This window comes from Protobothrops mucrosquamatus, unplaced genomic scaffold (assembly GCF_001527695.2).
Source record: "Protobothrops mucrosquamatus isolate PMUCROS unplaced genomic scaffold, P.Mucros_1.0 scaffold5196, whole genome shotgun sequence".
In the NCBI taxonomy this organism is placed as follows: domain Eukaryota; kingdom Metazoa; phylum Chordata; class Lepidosauria; order Squamata; family Viperidae; genus Protobothrops; species Protobothrops mucrosquamatus.
In genome coordinates this window covers 8,307-28,229 of record NW_015391064.1, presented here as the reverse complement: position 1 = coordinate 28,229, position 19,923 = coordinate 8,307, and the positions used below count along the sequence as shown (strand labels likewise).

The following is a 19,923-nucleotide window of genomic DNA, read 5'->3' as shown; positions in this document are numbered from 1 at the left end:
CCCTGGGTGGTTGGGGCTGAGTCTCGGGGGTTGGGGGGGTGTCTTGCCGAGGGGGTCTCCTGGAAAGGGGTCTCCCTGGATGGTTGGGGATGAGTCTCGGGGTGGGGGTGAGTCTTGGGGAGGGTGGGTCTCCAAAAGCGGGGTCCCCCGGGTGGGTGGAGTCTTGGCGAGGGGGGTCTCCGGGAACGAGGTCCCCTGGATGGGGGTGAGTCTTCGGAAGGGGGTGTCTGGGAGGCGGGTCCCTGGGTTGGCGGAGACTTGGAGGATGGGGTCTTGGGGTGGGGTGGGGGGTCTCAGGGAGCAGGGGATCTCAGTTGGGGAACACAGCCTGACTGCCGCCTCCTCCTCTTTCCCCCCCCCAGGCCAACAGAAGGAGCCGCCATCCGCCCCCCCTGGCCAGAGAGCGAGCGACGAGCCACCAGATGTGTGTGGAAATAAAGGACGTTTCTGGTTTTTTTTGACTCTTTGGCCTCCGGTGGGTTTTTTTTCCTCCATACTTTAAAAGGAGGGGCTCTTCCCCTCCCTCCCTAGGCCAAGAGACCCTCCATTGTGGCTGTGGGGATCCTGGGAGGGGGAAATTCCTCTCTCACCCCCCACCTTTTGGTGGGAAAAACTGCTCTGAAGAAGGAGAAGTAGTAATGGAATTAACGGAGGGACTCCAGAGGTCGTCTAGTCTGACCCCCTTCTCGGGCAGGAGACCCTAGGCCATTCTAGACAAATAAGAGTTGGAAGGGACCCTGGAGGTCATTTAGTCCAGCCCCCTGCTCAAGCAGGAGACCCTATGTCATTTCAGATAGGTGGGTGTCCAGTCTCTTCTTCCAGTAATGAAGCATCCACACCGTCTGACGGCAACTTCCCTTCCACTGGTCAATTGTCCTCACTGTTAGGAAATTCCTCCTTCATTCCAGGTTGCTTCTCTCCTTCAGTTTCTGCCATCTCTTTTTTTTAAAGAACCATCCCTCAACACACATCAAAAGCAAAGAAAAAACCTGTTTCTTTGTCACCCCAAAGAAAACAGTCAATCATCTTCAAATGATGGGATGTCAGAATCGGAATACAGCTGCAAGGGACCTCGGAGGTCTTCTAGTCCAGCCCCTTCCTCTAGCAGGAGACTCTATACCGTTTCAGACAGGTGGCTGTCCAGTTTCTTCTTAAACGCTTCCGGGGTTGCAGCACCCACAGCTTCTGGAGGGAAGCTGATGGTTCTCATTGCCCGGAAATTCCTATTTAGTTCTAGGGGAAGAGAGTCTGAATCTTGCCCTCCAGGGAGGCCGGGGGTGGAGTGAGCTGGAAGGGGGCAGAGAACGGTCTCCCTCCAAGGATGGGAGCGTGTCCAGCCGGTCCAAAGGGGAAATGGAGAGGGGGCTGCCATCGCTGGGTGTGGCAGGGCAGGTGGCCTTTCGGGGCTCTGATTGGAGCAGGGACTGGAAGTTTGTGACCTGGCCTCAGGTGGATTTTTCTCCCTGCTTGAACAGCAGCGCTTTCCCTGGCTCCCTCTCTACCCCAGCGGGCCTCAGTCATGGTGGCTGGCTGGAGGATTCTGGGAACTGGAGTCCAGATGCGCTTCTGCAGGAAAGGCTGCTTTGGAAGATGGGGGGGGGGAGCATTCAGGGGACACCCAAGTCCCATCCTCCACAGAGAGGCAGGGTTTGAATTGAGCTGGAGAGGCTGGAAGGAGGCTGAGAAAGGCTTCCAAGAGTGGGGAGTGGGTCCTGGCTGTCCAAAGGGGAAATGGGGGGGGGTCCCTTCACTGGATGTGCTGCTGGCAGGTCAAAAGCCCATCCTGGGCTCCTGATTGGAGCAGGGATGGGAGGACACTCGGCATGAGGGGAGGGTAGTAAACGTTGCTTCTGGGGTCTTCCCAGCTGGGGGCTGCTCGTTCTTCCCCGCCCGGCCCTCTCTCTCTGGGTCTGCAATGCTGGGCTGGGTCTCCCGTGGAGTTTGCAGCCTTACGGAAGGGATGGGCTGTTTTGGGAGGAGCATCATGGGAAAATCTGATGCTAAAGTGTTTTAAGAACTCCCTCCCTCCCTCCCTAAAGGGGTTGGTGGGTTCTTCCTCTCTACCTCCCAAGGATGGCTTAAGCGGCCCAGGTTTTAGACTGGATCAGGGATAGGCAACCTTGGCTCTTTTAGGACTCGTGGACTTCAATACCCAGAATTCCTGAAGCGGCCATGCTGACTCAGGAATTCTGGGAGTTGAAGTCCACAAGTCCTAAAAGAGCCAAGGTTCCCCACCCCTGGACTAGATCATCATCTCTGGAGCTGTTTCCAAACTGGATCTCCCTCCTGAGGGATGGCTTCAAGACGGTGGAGCCCCTCCCCAAAAGAGGGGAGGCCAAAGGAGAGACTGGATAGCCATTGGTCTGAAATGGTATATAGGGTTTCCTGCCTGAGCAGGGGGTTGGATTAGATCAGGGGTCTGCAACCTTGACAACTTTAAGACTTGTGGACTTCAGCTCCCAGAAGCTGGCTGAGGAAGACTTGTGGACTTCAGCTTTAAGACTTGTGGACTTCAGCTTTAAGACTTGTGGACTTCAGCTCCCAGCAAAGCAGCTGAGGAATTCTGGGAGCTGAAGTCCACAAGTCTTAAAGTTGTCAAGGTTGCAGACTCCTGGACTGGATGACCTCCAAGGTCCCTTCCAATATTATTATTTACTAGCTGTACCTGGCCACGCATTGCTGTGGCTCAGTCTGGTTAAATGGAAAAGAAAGAAAAGAAAGCTTTTACGTCCAACAGATGGCGCTGTTTTTAAAAAAAACCCATGTTTTTACCTGTCACAGGTGTGACATCTATATAATAGGTATATAAAAATGCGCGTACGTGTCAAAATTTCAAAGAAATCGGTGAAGAACTTTCAGAGATTTAAGATTTTGAACAAACGAATATTTACATTTTTATTTATAGAGATAGAAGAGATAGATAGATAGATAGATAGATAGATAGATAGATAGATAGATAGATAGATAGATAGATAGATAGATAGATAGCGATAGATAGACAGACTAGCTGTACCCGGCCACGCGGTGCGGTGGCTCAGTCTGCTTAAATTGAAAAGAAAGAAAATCGTAGCGTGTGTTGCTTTTACGTCCAACAGATGGCGCTGTTTTTCAAAAAACCATGTTTTTACCTGTCACAGGTGTGACATCTATATAATAGTAGGTATATAAAAACACGGGCGTATTCGAATGCAACCTTGTGTCGAAATTTCAAAGCAATCGGTGAAGAACTTTCGGAGATTTAAGATTTTGAACAAACGAACATTTACATTTTTATTTCTATAGATTATTAACGGAGCCAGCAAATGGGGCCGTTTCCTGACTGCTTGAGTCCTCGCTGCAACTGGGCTTCTCCCCTTAGGTCTTCCTTGGAGAGGCTTTCCATGCCCAGCGCACAAGGGCGCTTCATCCGGGTTCTCCCTTTTGATAGCCGTGGCGTTTTCCTGTCAAGGGGCCTTGTCTGAGACATTTCAGACTAGGTTAGTCTGAAGCGACCAGAGGATCATTGGGTGGTGCCTTTTCTCAGTCACGTTTTATTGAGGGGTCCTTGGTGCTTGTTTTCTTGCAGATGTTTCATGACTCAAACTATGTAACATAATGCAATAGAGCTGGAAGGGACCTTGGAGGTCTTCTAGTCCAGCCCCCAACTCAAGCAGAAGAACCTATACCATCTCAGACAAGTGACTGTCCAGTTTTTTCTTAAAAATCTCCAGGGATGGAGCACCCACGATTTCTGGGGGCAAGCTGTTCCACTGGTTAATTGTCCCTCACTGTATAGGAAGTTTCTCCTTAATTCCAGGTTGTTTCTCTCTTTGGTCAGCTTCCAACCGTTGTTTCTTGTCCTGCCCTCTGGTGCTTTGGAGAATAATTTGACGCCCTCTTCCATAGCTAGCAGGCGAAGGGAGGAAGAAGAAGGGAGCAGCGTTCCGATACTTGAGGGGCTGCCCCAAAGAAGAGGGTTTGTGTATGTGTGTTGAGCTATTCTCCAAAATGCCTGAAGGCAGGACAAGAAGCAACAGGTGGAAACTAATCAAAGAGAGAAGCAACCTGGAACTAAGGAGAAATTTCCTGACAGTGACAACTATTAACCAGTGGAACAGCTTGCCACCAGAAATCGTGGGTGCTTCATCACTGGAAGTTTTGAAGAAGAGACTGGACAGCCATTGAAGAGAAAGACGAGGGGTGACATGATAGCAGCCTTCCAATATCTCAGGGGCTGCCCCAAAGAAGAGGGAGTCAAGCTATTCTCCAAAGCACCTGAAGGCAGGACAAGAAGCAACAGATGGAAACTAATCAAGGAGAGAAGCAACCTAGAACTAAGGAGAAACTTCCTGACAGAACAATTAACCAGTGGAACTCCTTGCCTCCAGAAGTGGTGAATGCTCCAACACTGGAAGTTTTTAAGAAGAGACTGGACAGCCATTTGTTCGAAATGGTATAGGGTTTCCTGCCTGAGCAGGGGGTTGGACTAGATGACCTCCAAGGTCCCTTCCAACTTTATTACTACTACTACTACTATTATTATTATTATTATTATTATTATTATTATTATTATTATTTATTATTATTATTATTATTATTATTATTATTGCATTTAGCACTGATGATGTTACCTAGTTTGCGTCATGAAACATCTGCAAGAAAACAAGCCAGCTCAGAGAGCACCAAGGACCCCCCCCTTTCAACCCTCAGCTACAAACATTCTCCTTTATTAATAACATTTTATTAAAAGGCACCAACTCACAAACATTTCTAGCCTTTCACGACATTCATTTGTTGGCTGGAAAGGGTGTTACTAGCGTGCTCCTAATTTTTGGCACGTTCAGTAGTGTTGCCTTCTCTCTCCAACCTATCATTCTCCAGAAATGCTGGATTTCAGCCTCGGGAGCTGTCAACACATGTGAAGGACACCAGTCTGGGAAGGAAGGGGCCCACTGTTTGTAGCAGTGTCACCTCCTTGTATGACATCAAAGCTTCACAAAGCTTCTTGATCAGTGGATCTGTCTTTATTGGAAAAGCTGAAGGGGGGGGGGGGGCGAGGACACATCTAGCTGGTACCCTTTGGGGGGAGGTATAGGGTGAATCTGACCTGTAGGAGGGTCTCCATTTAAAATGGCAGGATGATATGGATACCGGTTTGTAATGGCTACTTTGTCATTACTACTTTAGAAAATTAGCTCAGTGGAATATAGGAAGTATAATCAGAATAAAGCTGGAAGGGACCTTGGAGGTCTTCCAGTCCAGCCCCTTGCTCAAGCAGGAAACCCTATACCATTTCAGACAAATGGCTGTCCAGTCTCCTCTTAAAAACCTCCAATGATGGAACACCCACAATGTCTGAAGGCAACTTCTGTTCCACTGATTAGTTGTCTTCACTGTCAGGAAGTTTCTCCTTAATTCCAGGTTGCTTCTCTCCTTGATTAGTTTCCATCCGTTGTTTCTTGTCCTGCCTTCAGGTGCTTTGGAAAATAAATTGACCCCCCTCTTCTTTGTGGCAGCCCCTCAAATATTGGAAGACTGCTATCATGTCTTCCTTAGTCCTTTTTTTCTCTAAACTGGCCATTCCCAAATCCTGCAGCCATTCTTCATATGTTTTATCTCCAGGCCTTGGATCCTCTTAGTTGCTCTTCTTTCGACTTATGGCTGTAATGGAGCCCTTAGGATCGTAAGTAATAATAATAACGTTGGAAGGGATCTTGGAGGCCATCTAGTCCAACCCCCTGCTCAGGCAGGAAACCCTATACCATTTCAGACAAATGGCTGTCCAGTCTCTTCTTAAAAACTCCCAGTGTTGGAGCATTCACCGCTTCTGTAACCAGTGGAACAACCTGCCTCCAGAAGTTGTGATGTTCATAAAATGAGTCCACTATCTGACCTAATTTTACGAATATTTTGTGGCGGTCATTAAGCAAATCTCAGTTAAATGACTGCGTGCAGTTAAGCGTAATGGTTAGTAATGCCCTTGTTTGCTATGGGGCATTTTTTTTGCCAGAAAAACGTGAAGTAAATGCCTGTTTTCAGCAAAAACGTCATAAATAGGTCCTGTGGTATGAGGTGCTGCAAATGAAGAGCAGTTGCTGAGCCCCCAAAACGTCATGTGATTGCAAGGTGGTGGCAGTAATGGCCATTAGATCTTTGGAACTGGGTCATAATTAGCTTTTGGGGGGGTCTGCCGTGTCTCCGACAGATGGCTTGCACGTGACTCCGACAGATGGCTTACACATTAGCTTGCATCTGCTCCAACTTCGTTCTATCAAGAATGAAACTTTGGCAGCTAGGTGCCTCTTCCTTTCAACTTGCCATTAGAGTAAGGGGAGGGAGGTGTTGCTATTTAGAATGGGTTAGGTGGAGAAACAAAACCCCTCCGATTCCGATGAAGTCCGTGAGAGCCTGAACCCTTTCCAAGGACACTGCAGCAGGTGTGGAGAAGAAGCAGACGGTTCCCATAACCAAGAAGTTGGGGGTTTGGCTGGAGAAATGATGGTTTAATTCTATGAACTGGTATCTGGGAACCTCAGAGTTGGTTTTGCTTCGACATCACCATGCCGTGTACTCAATAAAGAGTTAAGATTTCCACAAACGGACTGAACCTGGAGTTTTATTTGGAGTCTTGAGCTGAATGTTAACAAGTCCGTTTGGAAATTGCTCTGGCCACCACCTGCCCCATCCCTATTTCTTTTGGGTGCTGATCATCTCAAATGAGGCTGGAGCCATCTTTAAAAACGAGACCCAGAGGGCCACGTGAATATTTTATGCCAAACATCCCAGGATGGATTGCCTGAAAAGCACAAAGTCCTCTGTTTCCTCCCAACTTTTATTTCCCAACTGTAGGAATCGTGTGAGACAGGAATAAAAGTGTTAACAAAATTTTATTCTAGTGAGATAAAAAATTTGGATAGGTAGTTTCTAGTCCTCATGGGGCCTCTACACCCTGTTACCAGTTTTGGTTACAGTTGGAGGTTTGCCTGGCAGATGCCCCCTTTCCCCCCCCCCGCTTGGGAAGAGGCCTTTGCCCCCAAGCACTGCTGTCCTCTCCATGCGCAGAGCAAGAATTTTGCAGGCCGCAATAAAACAGGTCATTGCTTTTCCCTGATGGCTTCCTGAGGACCCTGTAAGGTTGACCAGGTGGCCCCAAATAGTGAAGCCGGCCCAGGATGAGCCTCGCCCCAAAGGGATCCCAAGCGTTCAGCCGGAGGAGCTTGTGAACAGAGAGGTTCATGGTGGCGCAGGAAGCATCTCCTGGAAATGGCGGGCTTCGTCTTTGGTTGTTGCAGATGGGATGGTTCGAGTGCCGAAGCGGCTTAGGATCGCAGAAGAATACTGTCACGGTCCCGTCCTGTGAACGGAGACACAAGCAATTGTCATGGTTCCGACATGAAACTCTTCAAAGAACTTTGAGGCATCATTTACCTTAAAGAATCTTTATTCGAGCAGCATAGCATCGGCACATACATAAGCGAAGCCAAAATCTGGATTCCCCTCCCCTGAGCACATAGTATCAAAGCACAATTCCCTCCTCCAATTAACAGTCATAAATCACATTCTCCAATTAGTTTGAAATGGCGGCTTTCCCTCCAGTTCTTCAACCCGCCATTCCTTATCCTCTCTTATTTCAAAAACCTTGGTTTTCACACTAGTTACAATATTGTTATGTCTGTCTAAACTCCCATGCACATTCCCCCTCCCCCCAAGTATCATCTAATTCTAACAGTAAAACATAAGAAGGAAAATGGCTGCATCTCCATATGTTGTCAAAGCAAGAACATCCGATGTTAGCACCGTTGACAGCAATGGCTGAACAGGCTGCAAACGCTCCCCTCTTCTATAGCTTGTTTTCATGGCTCCTCCTGAGCCCTGATTTTGTCTGCAGGCTTGCCTGGCCAACGGAGAAGACCCTCCTGATGTCAGGAAGCTCTGTTCAATTAGGTAAACCAAGGCTGAAGCAGACGGGAACTGGCATTCTCTAAAACAGCGACTTTTTTGGCCTGCTCTCGGCCATCTTGCTTGTGTCTGTTGTGCCCAACTTTCCCTGCGCATGTTGAAATCAACCTCTAGCACAGTGGTTCTCAACCTTTTTAATGCCGCGACCACAACCGGTTGTAAGTCGAGGACTAAACCGGTCGTAAGTCGAGGACTAAACCGGTCGTAAGTCGAGGACTTTCCCTGCCTGGGAGCGCCATGCATGCGTGGTTCCGCCCCCTGCGCTGGCCGAGGCGTAGCTGGCAAGCAGCAGAGACGGAGCAGGCCAACCACCAGCTGGCCCAGCCCAAGGGAGGTAAGGCACCCGCCGGAAAAGGGGAAAAAAATGGCGGACAGCCTTGCTTGGCGACCCCCGTGAAATGGGCGATCGACCCCAAATGGGGTCCCGACCCATAGGTTGAGAACCGCTGGTCTAGCAGATGACCCAAGGTGCTCTTTCAGAAGGCAACTGGACTTTCTTGTTTAATAATAATAATAATAATAATAATAATAATAATAATAATAATAATAATAATAATAATAATAATAATAATAATAATAATAATAAAGTTGGAAGGGACCTTGGAGGTCATCTAGTCCAACCCCCTGCTCAGGCAGGAAACCCTATACCATTTCAGACAAATGGCTGTCCAGTTTCTTCTTAAAGACTTCCAGTGTTGGAGCATTCACCGCTTCTGGAGGCAGGTGGTTCCACTGGTTAATTGTTCTAACTGTCAGGAAGTTTCTCCTTAGTTCTAGGTTGCTTCTCTCCTTGGTCAGTTTCTATCCGTTGCTTCTTGTCCTGCCTTCAGGCGCCTCTGAAGACGTTTCGCCTCTCATCCAAGAAGCTTCTTCAGCTCCGACTGGATGGCGCGGAAGGGAAGGATTTATACTCCTTGCAGACATCTGGTCATTTGCCTTCTTTTTAGAGAGCCGTTGAGGCCACTTGGACCCTGAGGACACAGACAAATCTCCAAGTGGCCTCAACGACTCTCTGAAAGAAGGCAAATGACCAGCTGTCTGCAAGGAGTATAAATCTTTCCATTTCCCACCATTCAGAAGCTGAAGAAGCTTCTTGGAGGAGAAGCGAAATGTCTTCAGAGAAAAAAACAAAGTCCAGTTTGCCTCCTGAAAAAGCACCTTTGAGAAAACCATGACCTGGAGGACAGAGACATCTAACAGATGACAAATCTTAGTTCCAGAGAAACTGAGGCTGGCTGGCTGTGGGGCGGGGCTGGAGCCGTGCAAAGGGGATGCACTCACCTATCTGCGGACTGTGTGAGGTGTGCGGATATCAGAGCCGCAATGTTGTCGTGTCCGGCCTCCAAGGCGATGGCCACAGCGTCATTCCCGTCCTGTAAGAGAGCGTTAAGAAAGGAAGAGGTGGTGGCTGGACCACAAGGGGCAGTCCGGTCTTTCCAAAACAAACAAACAAAAAAAAAGGCAAAACAAAACAGGAGTCTGGTAACAATTTTTATGAAAATGCTGAACATTTTCTGATTCCGCTCCTTAAGTATTTGAATTTCGAACCTGGAATGGCCGAACCTTTAATGACTTTCAGGCATTTGAGGTGATTTTCATTTTCTTCTCGCCTTGTGAGATGCAGGGGTAGGCAACCTTGGTTCTTTTATGACTCGTGGACTTCAATACCCAGAATTCCTGAACCAGCCGTGCTCACTCAGGAATGCTGGGAATTGAAGTCCATGAGTCATAAAAGAGCCAAGGTTGCCTACCCCTGGGTTAGTGGATTAAATCATGGCGGAGAGATCTCTCCCGCAGGCAGGACAGAAACGTGATAGAAGGGGTTCCTGAAATAATTGTTGTGGAAGAACCTGAGTTACCACCATAACAGTGTCTGCCCGCGATGGCCGTAAAGCATGTCACCTGTGTGATAAGACTCAATTTTATGACCATTTTGGTGGCGGTTATAAAGCAGCCACCGTGCCCGTAAAGTGCACACCACAGCTTGTGAAAAAAAGAAATTCCAAATTGGTGTCTACAAAGAGCAAGAGTTTATTGGGTTTGTTAGGTTTGAGTGAGGATATTACCATACTGAAGACTAGCAGCTTGAGACAAGGAGGCAGCAACTCACGTGATCCGCGATGGAGGCGTCGCAGGCCGGCTGCGCCAGAAGCAGCTGCACGGTTTCTGCCCGGCCGTGCTCGCAGGCGCACATGAGCGCGGTGGAGCCCTCCTCGTCCTGCAGGTTGACGTCTGCCCCACACGCCAGCAGGGCCTCCACCATCTCCTGCCTTCCGTGGCTGACCGCCAGCATCAACGCCGTCTGGCCGGCCTGCAACCCCAGTGGAAACGCGGACAAGGGCTTTGCTTTCGGAGAGAGTGCTTCCGAGCACATCCAGGGTGCCCCCCGCTTCCCGTTGAACCCCCCGGGGTCCATCCCAGGAGAGGGGAGCCCTCTTGCCCCACCACCGAGATACCTACTTGGCTGGCCTTGGCATTAACGTTGCCCAGGTCGAACAGTCGTCGGACCACGGCCATGTCGTCCTGCCGCTCCATGGTGGCCAGCGCGGCCAACATGAGGGCCGTGTAGCCTGCTTTATTCTGGTGATTGATGTTGCAGACACCTTTTTTTGGGGGGGGAGAAATTGGGGGTGAGGACATGAGGGGTCAGAAGCCCCCACCACCAACCTTGAGCGGCTTTTCTGGTCTCCAATGGGCCACGGGTGCCACATTGGGGAAGGTGGAGATGCTCCCAAACTAACTGGGAAGTCGTTCAGGTGAGACTGGCGGAAAGGGGCTTTTTTTGAGGGTGGGGGGAGAATGAGGCTTCAATTCTGGTCTGTTTAGGGGCCAGTTGGACATGTGGGGCTGATCCTGTGCACTGGCCTTTAGAGAGGCTTTTAGCAGTCTTCCAGTATTTGAGGGGCTGCCCCAAAGAAGAAGGGGGGGGGGTCAATCTACTCTCCAAAGCAGTAGGAGAAGCAACGGTTGGAAACTCATCAAGGAGAGAAGCAACCTGGAACTAAGGAGAAACTTCCTGACAGTGAGGACAATTAGCCAGTGGAACAGCTTGCCACCAGAAGTTGTGGGTGCTCCATCAATGGAGGCTTTTAAGAGGAGACTAGACCAGTGGTTCTCAACCTTTTTAACGCCGTGACCCCCAACCGGTCGTAAGTCGAGGACTAAACCGGTCGTAAGTCGAGGACTAAACCGGTCGTAAGTCGAGGACTACCCAACCGGTCGTAAGTCGAGGACTTTCCCTGCCCGGGAGCGCCGCGCATGTGTGGTTCCGCCCCCTGCGCCGGCCGAGGCGTAGCTGGCAAGCGGCAGAGACGGAGCAGGCCGACCACCAGCTGGCCCAGCCCAAGGGAGGTAAGGCACCCGTCGGAAAAGGGGGAAAAAAATGGCGGACAAAAAAATGGTGGACAAAAAAATGGCGGAAAGCCTTGCTTGGCGACCCCCGTGAAATGGTCGATCGACCCCAAATGGGGTCCCGACCCACAGTTGAGAACCACTGGACTAGACAGTCACTTGTCTGGAATGGGTCTCCTACTTGAACGGGGGGTGGGTGGGTGGGTGGGACTAGAAGATCTCCAAGGTCCCTTCCAGTTCTGAGCTGCATCCTCTGGGCTGCCCCACACAGAGGGCAGATTTGAGGAAGGTGGTTGTGACACTTCTCCCCCCCCCCATACCAGCCCCTGTGCAGCCCCAGACTGAGACAGCCCCTCTCCTGACTGGACCCGTACTTGCAACCGTTCAAAGTCGCAACAGCGCTGCAAAAAGGGACTTGCAAGTAGTTCTCATGCTTAGGATGGTTGCGGCGTCGCAGGTTCGCATGACCGCCATTTCTGACCGTCCAGCCGGCTTCTGATGTGCAGAATCAGTGCAGAGGGCCTGATTTGCTTATTGACTGTGGTTTGCTTAATGACCCTGACCGTAAAAGGTCGTAAAAACTGGGTGTGACTTGCTGAACGACCGCCTCACTTAGCAATGGAAATGCCAGTCCCCACTGCGGTCATAAGCGTACCCGAGGGCTTGAATCGATTTAAGGTTTCCCCCCCCCCAAACCCCGGGGGTCACCTGTGTCGAGCAGGAGCCGGACAATGTCGAAGTTGGAGTGGGAGACGCTGTAATGGAGCGCCATGTTCCCGTTGCCGTCGGAGAGGTTGATGATGTGGGCCAGCAGTGCCGGGGAGAGCTCGGCAAAGGCCTGCAGGTATTTGGCCACCTTGCTGGCCCGGGAGGTCTTCTGGCTGGACACCCGGAACCATTCCCGCAGGACCAGGCTGCTGCTGGACAGCTGGGGGACCAAGCGGGGCAGAGGTCAAGGCACACACCCCTCGCCTCTATCCCATCTCACGGGAGGTTTCAGCTTCTGGGGCTCCCTTTGCACCCCCAGACGGGGAGGGAACCTCGTGGGTCAGAAGACTCCTGCCAGCCCGTGTGGGCCAGTTTGGGGGCAAATCATCCCCGGGGTGGCCAGCACGAACTGTCCCCCCAAAAGTGGGAAAGCAGATTGAATTAATTTGGGATGTGGTGTGCGGCTTCTGCCAGACACGGAGTTAAGTCCCACTCTTTGCCAGCTCTTCCGTCTCCCCCGACGCCGAGGTCCGGCTCCTGTGGCTACTCACCAGCTCTTTGGTCTTTGGGGCCCCTCGGCCCTGGCCCAGATGGGTCCGCACCACTAGGCAGGCCTCTCGCATCCACGGGCTCAGCTCAAACCTGCCAGAGAAGCCAAGGGGGGTCAGCCAGCCGAGCGGCTCTTTGGGGGACACGACACACCCAGCACGGTGCCAAGAAAACTGACCGGCACCTTAAGAGGGACTTGCAAAACCAGGACTGTCCATTTCCAGCTTAATGGTTCTGATTTGGACCCCTCTGTGCCGGTTCTCCAACCCCCCCCCGAACGTAACCTGTGCCTCTTGCTTTTGGGGGTGGGGGGTGGAAACAGAGGGGCCCTCCCCCGCTTCTCTGATCTCCCCAAAGCCAGGGCCCTCCTCTTCTGCTTTTGAGGGGTGCTAAAAGTTAAAGTTAAATGTTAAAGTTTCTCCTGATTTTAGCTGAAGTTATTTTAGATTTTAAAGTTTCTCCAGATTTTAGTTCAGGTCATTTTAGATTTTAACATTTTTTTTCCAGATTTCAGTTCAGAGTATTTTAGATTCTAAACATTTTTTCCAGATTTCAGTTCAGGTCAGTTTAGATTTTATCATTTTTTCCAGATTTCCGTTCAGATCATTTTAGATTTTAAACATTTTTTTTCCAGATTTCACTTCAGGTCATTTTAGATTTTAAACACTTTTTCAAGATTTCAGTTCAGGTCATTTTAGATTTTAAACATTTTTTCCAGATTTCAGTTCAGAGTATTTTAGATTCTAAACATTTTTTCCAGATTTCAGTTCAGGTCATTTTAGATTTTAAACATTTTTTCCAGATTTCAGTTCAGGTCATTTTAGATTTTATCATTTTTTCCAGATTTCAGTTCAGGTCATTTTAGATTTTAAACATTTTTTTTCCAGATTTCACTTCAGGTCATTTTAGATTTTAAACACTTTTTCAAGATTTCAGTTCAGGTCATTTTAGATTTTAAACATTTTTTTTCCAGACTTCAGTTCAGGTCATTTTAGATTTTAAACATTTTTTTTCCAGATTTCAGTTCAGGTCATTTTAGATTTAAACATTTTTTCCAGATTTTAGTTCAGGTCATTTTAGATTTTAACATTTTTTTTCCAGATTTCAGTTCAGAGTATTTTAGATTTTAAACATTTTTTTCCAGATTTCAGTTCAGGTCATTTTAGACTTTAAACATTTTTTTCCCAGATTTCAGTTCAGGTCATTTTAAACATTTTTCCCAGATTTTAGTTCAGGTCATTTTAAATTTTAACATTTTTTTCCAAATTTTAGTTTAGATTATTTTAGATTTTTAACATTTTTTCCCCAGATTTTAGTTCAGGTGACTGACGATCCAGAACAGGACGTCTTTTTCCGACAGGCCTTCAGACTCTCAGTGGGCTGGAAATGGCTTTTGTATCATCCAATCCAAAATTTCTAAATTTTGGCTACTTTAAGACGGGTGGACTTCAACTCCCAGAATTCCCTAGTCAGCTGGTTGTGGGGAGGATGTGTGTTCCTTGGGCTTCTCCTATGATTCCTGCCTCAGTAGCATCCTCTGCAATTGGATGTGCCCATTTTACAGACTGGAGGAACCGAGACTGGAAGAAGGGCAGGTCTATAATTTGGGAAAGGGAGAGGACCGTAGCCGCCCCTTCCTCTTCAAAGCCTGGGGGGTGCAATGGGGAGGTGGTAGGAGAATCCAGACCCGTGGTGGCGAACCTATGGCATGCGTGCCACAGGTGGCACACAGAGCCCTCTCTGTGGGCACGCGCACCATCGCCCCAGTCTTAGGCCTTCAGCTGGGTTTTATAAAACCTTTTTGCTTTAGGCCTAAAACAGTGGTGGCGAACCTATGGCATGCGTGCCACAGGTGGCACACAGAGCCCTCTCTGTGGGCACGCGCGCCGTCGCCCCAGTCCTAGGCCTTCAGATGGGTTTTTATAAAACCTTTTCGCTTTAGGCCTCCGCCGCCGTGTGCAAAAAAAAAAAAAAGGTTCAACCAATCAGTCAATTTCAACTTCTCGCGGGAAAAAATAAGATCTTGCAAAGTTGGAATTGATTGATTGAACTTTTTAGTCCCACCCAGTCTGCTGTTACCACTGCAGCCACGCACACCCGGCACTGGACAATGCATGAGTGGGTTTTGGATTGCACTTTGGGCACTCGGTCTCTAAAAGGTTCGCCATCACTGGCCTAAAAGGTTCAATCAATCAGTCAATTTCAACTTCTCGCGGGAATAAAGAGATCTTGCAAAGTTGGAATTAATTGATTGTACTTTTTAGTCCCACCCAGTCTGCCGTTACCACCACAGCCACGCCCACCCAGTGGGCCACGCCCCCAATGGGCCACACCCACCCAATGGGCCACGTCCACCCGGCACCCGACGATATATAATTGGGTTTTGGGTTGCAGTTTGGGCACTCGGTCTCTTAAAGGTTCGCCGTCACTGATCCAGACCATTCCCGGCAAAGAAGGTTCGGAAAGGGGTCTGGGGTCCTTCACCCTGGGGAATGCTCTTACCTCTCTTTGACCTTGGGCGTGGCTCCTCCCTGTCCGGCAGCCTCTTCAGGATCGGAGCCCAGCCGTGGGTGGCCGGGCGCGGCCGCCTCTGTGACCGGGCTCCCCTCCTCTTCCTCGCTGCTGTCACTGACATCCGGGCTGGCAACAACATCGCACCCCAATTCACTGGGGTTGCCGAGGGTCTCGCAGAAGGAGCCGTGGAGAGATCCCTCTACTGGGGATCCATCCTCCTCCTCCTCTTCCTCCTCCTCCTCTTCCTCCTCCTCCTCCTCGCTAGAGGTGCTCTCATACCTGCCATGAGAGAGGGCGTCAGAGGAGGGCCAGGACCCTTGGCTACCCACCATGGCCTCCCATGTGATCCATCTTGTCTTCCCCCCCCCCATAATCCCATCAAGAACCCCACAAGCAGGGCAAAGAGGCCAAAGCAAGATGCTAATGCTCGCACAAAGGTGGCTGCTCCTGAACAAGGAGGCTCCATTTAGTTCCCCGGGACCTGCTGTGGCCGGAGGTCTCTTCCTAAGCCTGGTTCTATTCAGTCCCACCCCTCAAGTGCCCCCCCACTCCCCTAGGAAGGGACCAGCTGTGTATTCCAGATCAGGGTTCTGGCGTTTGGGGGTAGACTGCCTCTGTCGTGGAGGCTCGATCCCAAGGAGGTAGGGAGGGTCCAGTGGATGAATTGGAGTTTCCAAGGATTTGGGAGCAAAATTGAGCAGACAGACCATCAGCCACACCCTCTCCCCCTCCCCCGATGGTGCATGGGGGGGGCGCTGCAGTGGGCCCACCCCTCGGCTTTTTCTCCCACTCCAGGAGAGGAACGGTTCGTACTCGCCATTCAGGAGGCCCACAAACTGGAGGGTCTTCTTCCCGCTGCCCCTCGGCTCTGCCTTGGCCGGGCTGTCCAGCCGCTTCATTATTGACTTCAGGGCACCTGCAGAGGAAAGGGAGGGGCAGAGGAGGAGGGGAGGAGAGGACCCTCATGATGGCGATGATGGTTATTTTGTTATTCCGAGATGCATACCCTGCCTTTACACATAGTCCTCGAATTACGACTGCCGTTGGGGCTGGGGTTGCCATCGTTAAGCAGTCGTAAAGCAGGTGGCTGCACTGCTAATGACACCAATCCTGAAAGTTCTCGGTTGTTGTCATAAACCAAGACGCAGGAGGGTCACTAAGTGGGCAGCCGAGGAAGTCCCAGGTTGGGGTGCCTGAGGACAGTGGGGGGGCCCATCTGAATCGGGGGAGGGGGGCCTTGGGGGGTCCTGTCGGATCAGAAAGGCTGGGGAGTGAGGACGTGGGATGCATGCGTGTGACTGCAGGGAGGCAGAGATAGGGTGGAAGGTGTGTGTGTGTATGTGTGTGCAAATACAGGGAGGTGTGGGGTGTGCAATCAAGGGGGGGAGGGAAGGAGGGCACATACAGTACAAGCAAAGAAAGACTGGGGATGGGTTTACTCCAGCAACTTGGGGTGACTTTTCCTGGGGGGAAACCAGCGGAGAAGGGTGCAAAAGGCCGTCCTGTGACCGCAGGGGTGCTGCAATTGGTCACAAGTGTGAGCCGGTTTCCGGGCACCCCAAATGACCGGCCTGTAGGTCATTGTGTTCAGTAATGTTGCTACTTCATCATAGCTCGTATTTCACAGACGGTAACTTCCGACGGCACACAATGCTCCCGCCTCCTCTTTTCCCCACAACAACCCTGAGAGGTAGGCTAGGCTGAGAGAGAGAGAGTGACTGGGCCAAAGTCACCCCATCTGTGGCTTTCATGCCTAAGGCGGGACTAGAACTCGCCGCCTCCTGGATTCTAGGCCAGCACCTGAACTACTATCGCAAACATGCCCAGGAAACCGAGGGCAGACAGCTGTGGTGTGTGGGCCCCTCTCCCCCAGGGAAGACACCATTCCAACTGTGCCCCCCATCCCACAAGTTTCTTCTGGAGGCGGTAAAGACCGGGGTGGGGAAGGGTGGGATTCTTGGAGACGAGAGACTCCCAGGGACCCACCTTTTTCCCAAAGCTGGGAGAGACCCTTGCAGTGCTTCAGCCATCCTGGAAGTCTCTTTTCAAGGAGGAAAGGGGGAGGGGGCGCTCGTCCTCCCCCATCATCAAACACCCACACCCAGTGACTGCCTTTGCACAATGCACCGATTGGCCCCCTTTTAACTAGGTTCAAAATGGTGCCGTGGAACTCTTTGCGCTCCCAGGCCCCATCGGCCCCTTTCAGCTCTGGGGTGTTGTGCAATTGGGGCCACATGGGGCCCACCCAAAGTGGTCCTTCCAAGGACAACGGGGATCCCTGCAAGGTTGGCTTCAGCTCGTCCTGCAGCTCCCACCGAGACTCCAGGCTTCAGGGGTTGGGGGTGAGCGAATAGGGCCAGACTGAGAACTGCCCCCCCAACGCCTGGTCCCAGAAGCCCCACCACACACACACACACACACAAATGTTCTTGTCCTCCCCCCTCCCTGTATGCTCTCCTGGAGCAAGCTGCGTGATGCCAAATTGCTGAATGGCACCTGGTGTCCTAAAGCACCGAGTGTCCAAGGCAGACCAGGCGCTGTTTGTATAATGCCAGAAGCTCTAGCCCACAGGGAAGAGAGGCCTACAGTGAGTAATCTGGCCCTTCTCCTGAGCCTGATATGTGTGTGTGTGTGTGTGTGTGGTTTGGGGGTCTCTGTGGAGAGGAAAGCTTCTTCTCTACATTTTCAGAGTCTGCAAGACAGATTTGCAGCTACGTCGTGAACGTGCATCTTAAGAGACCCTCAACTGACGAAGGACACGGGTGGTGTCTCAGCTTGGCAGCCACCCTGAAGAAGCCCAGCCTTGCGTACTGCACGTGACGGTGGCACTCACCAGCCCCCGAGACCCCCTCTGCCCCATTTGGCTCCTGGCTGCCCTGGCTGCCCATCCCCAGGGGCAAAGGTGGGCCAGCATCCGGTTCTCCCTCTGTGGTCTGCAGTGCCAGCTGGACCAGCGTCCCTTCCTTGTTGCCTGTGGGAGGCCTGGCGTCTTCTGATCTAGAGCCCTCCCCAGCCTTGCCATAACCCGGCGTTGCTGCTGTGTACTCGAGGTGGCCTTTTTGGCCCGTGTGCTCCGTCCCCAGTGAGGTCAGTGACGTTGTCTGTTGTGAGTCCTGGGTGGGCTTTGCTTCTGCACTTGATTCTCCTTGCAAGTTGCAACTGACTCCTACGTGCGACACTTGCAGAAAGCTTTGGACGCTGACCTCCACCGTTTCGACGTGGCTGCCCACAGCCTGGCACCGGGTGGGTGGCATGGCCTCCACGCCAACGTCGGCCGTCTCTGGAGAGACCGAGGTCGCTTGGCTGACCAGGTTGCCTGGCCTGCGGGAGCAGACCTCCACCCGCAGCTCTTCCAGTTCCTCGGTGGCCTCCTTCAGGTGTCCCTCCAGCATGGCAATCACGGCCTGCTGGTGCTGGACCCTGTGCTGCACCAGCTGCATCTCCTCCTCTGCGGCCGACGACACCCCAAGGAAGGACTCCATCACCCACACCTCTGCGTCGCGGGTCTCTGTCTCGCACCCAACGGCCACCTCCTGGCACGGTCTTTGACTCTGGTAGTAGCAAACGAGTTCACTCATGTCCACCTCCTCCCCGATTCCGATGGACCTCTGGCTGGGCTGCTCTGCTCTTGACGGCCGGGCCCCTCCTCTGCTCTTCCCAGCCCTCTCTGGACCGGTCAGTCGCTCGGTCAGTTTTTTCAGCTCTGCGATCTTACTTGATCTTCCTTTGGTCGCCTCGCTCTCAGTTTGCACCTCCTGGATACCCTGGGGCCCTCCTGTGTCCAGACAGGCAGCCCCATCTTTGAGGGCTTGTCTTGGGGAGAAGCAGAAGACCCCCGGCTGGCCAGCTTCAACCTCCACCTTCTCCCCCAAGCCGGCCACCAGCTGCTCCTTCTCCTGCTTCAGCTGGCAGATCTGCTCCTCCAGGAGAGGGATCACCTTCACCTGCTCCTCCAGCTCCTTCAGCTGTTTGAGGGCCGCGGCCATCTGCTCCCGGACGTGATGGAGGTGTGCGGGGCTCACTGCCGGAACCGGGGTGGTCCTTCCCGAATTAGGGGGGCTTGTCTTCACGGGCTCAGCCTGGCTGTCCCCGGATAGAGAGGAAGCAGAATTGGGGGGACACGTGCTCTCTCTGGAAGGGCCGGCGGTCCTCTTGAACGGTGCGCCTCCCCCACCAGTCAGCAAACTCAGCTGTGCCTCCTCCAGCCTCCTGCTGGTCTCCAGCAAGGTCGTTTCCACCCGGCTGCCCCCTCTCCCCACTGAATCGGGAGAAGCTGGGGGGAGACGCTGGGCTGTGGGAGCAGGAGACGTCGGAAAGGAGCCATTTTTGCCTGCGAGGTCCTTGGTGTCGTAGGAAGCCGTTTGGGGCCGTGGGGAGAAGGCGGGTCTCCCGTCCTCACTGGTCGTGGACGAGAGAGACTCGGTGGAGGCCCAGCCCCCCATCTGGCTGCGGGGGGAGCCCTGGGCTGGCTTGGACCCCTTAGCTTTGCGATGCAGGGGCAACCTCCGGAGGGTCTGGCCTCTCTCGATGTCGTCCACGTACTTGAGGAAGTCTAGATCCAGCAGGAAGCCGTAGGGGGTTTCCACCGAGTAAGGCATCGTCTCCCTGCCCTGGTCCTGATCCGGGTACAAGACAGGGCGAGCCAGGCCTGGAAACCAAGCGGGGACAACATGAATGCTTGGGGGTAACCATGTATCGTGTCTTGGGGGGGGAAGACCCCTTATAATAATAATAAAGATGGAAGGGACCTTGGAGGTCATCTGGTCCAACCCCTTGCTCAGGCAGGAAACCCTATACCATTTCGGACAAATGGCTGTCCAGTCTCTTCTTAAAAACTTTCAGTGTTGGCGCATTCACTGCTTC

The 19,923-nt window shown here is 51.8% G+C and overlaps 2 protein-coding genes across 2 annotated transcripts in view; one reads left to right on the top strand and one right to left on the bottom strand.

Moving 5' to 3' along the window:
• The window catches only part of RPS28 (ribosomal protein S28), a 2,017-nt gene extending 1,555 nt beyond the window's left edge, over positions 1-462 (top strand). The window contains exon 3 of the mRNA XM_015828983.1: positions 363-462. The gene's annotated coding sequence lies outside the window, so the exon portion shown is untranslated. The remainder of the gene's footprint in view (positions 1-362) is intronic.
• A 6,847-nt stretch (positions 463-7,309) lies between these two features.
• Positions 7,310-19,658, bottom strand: KANK3 (KN motif and ankyrin repeat domains 3). The gene is made up of 11 exons (XM_029286818.1): positions 19,243-19,658; positions 17,894-19,191; positions 15,874-15,976; positions 15,301-15,339; positions 15,049-15,186; positions 12,549-12,639; positions 11,998-12,217; positions 10,399-10,541; positions 10,049-10,249; positions 9,220-9,311; positions 7,310-7,333 (listed from the first exon to the last, which is right to left on the bottom strand). The coding sequence occupies exons 1-11, from the start codon at positions 19,656-19,658 to the stop codon at positions 7,321-7,323; spliced, it is 2,754 nt and encodes a 917-aa protein (XP_029142651.1). The 3' UTR covers positions 7,310-7,320.
• Positions 19,659-19,923: the final 265 nt, after the last annotated feature.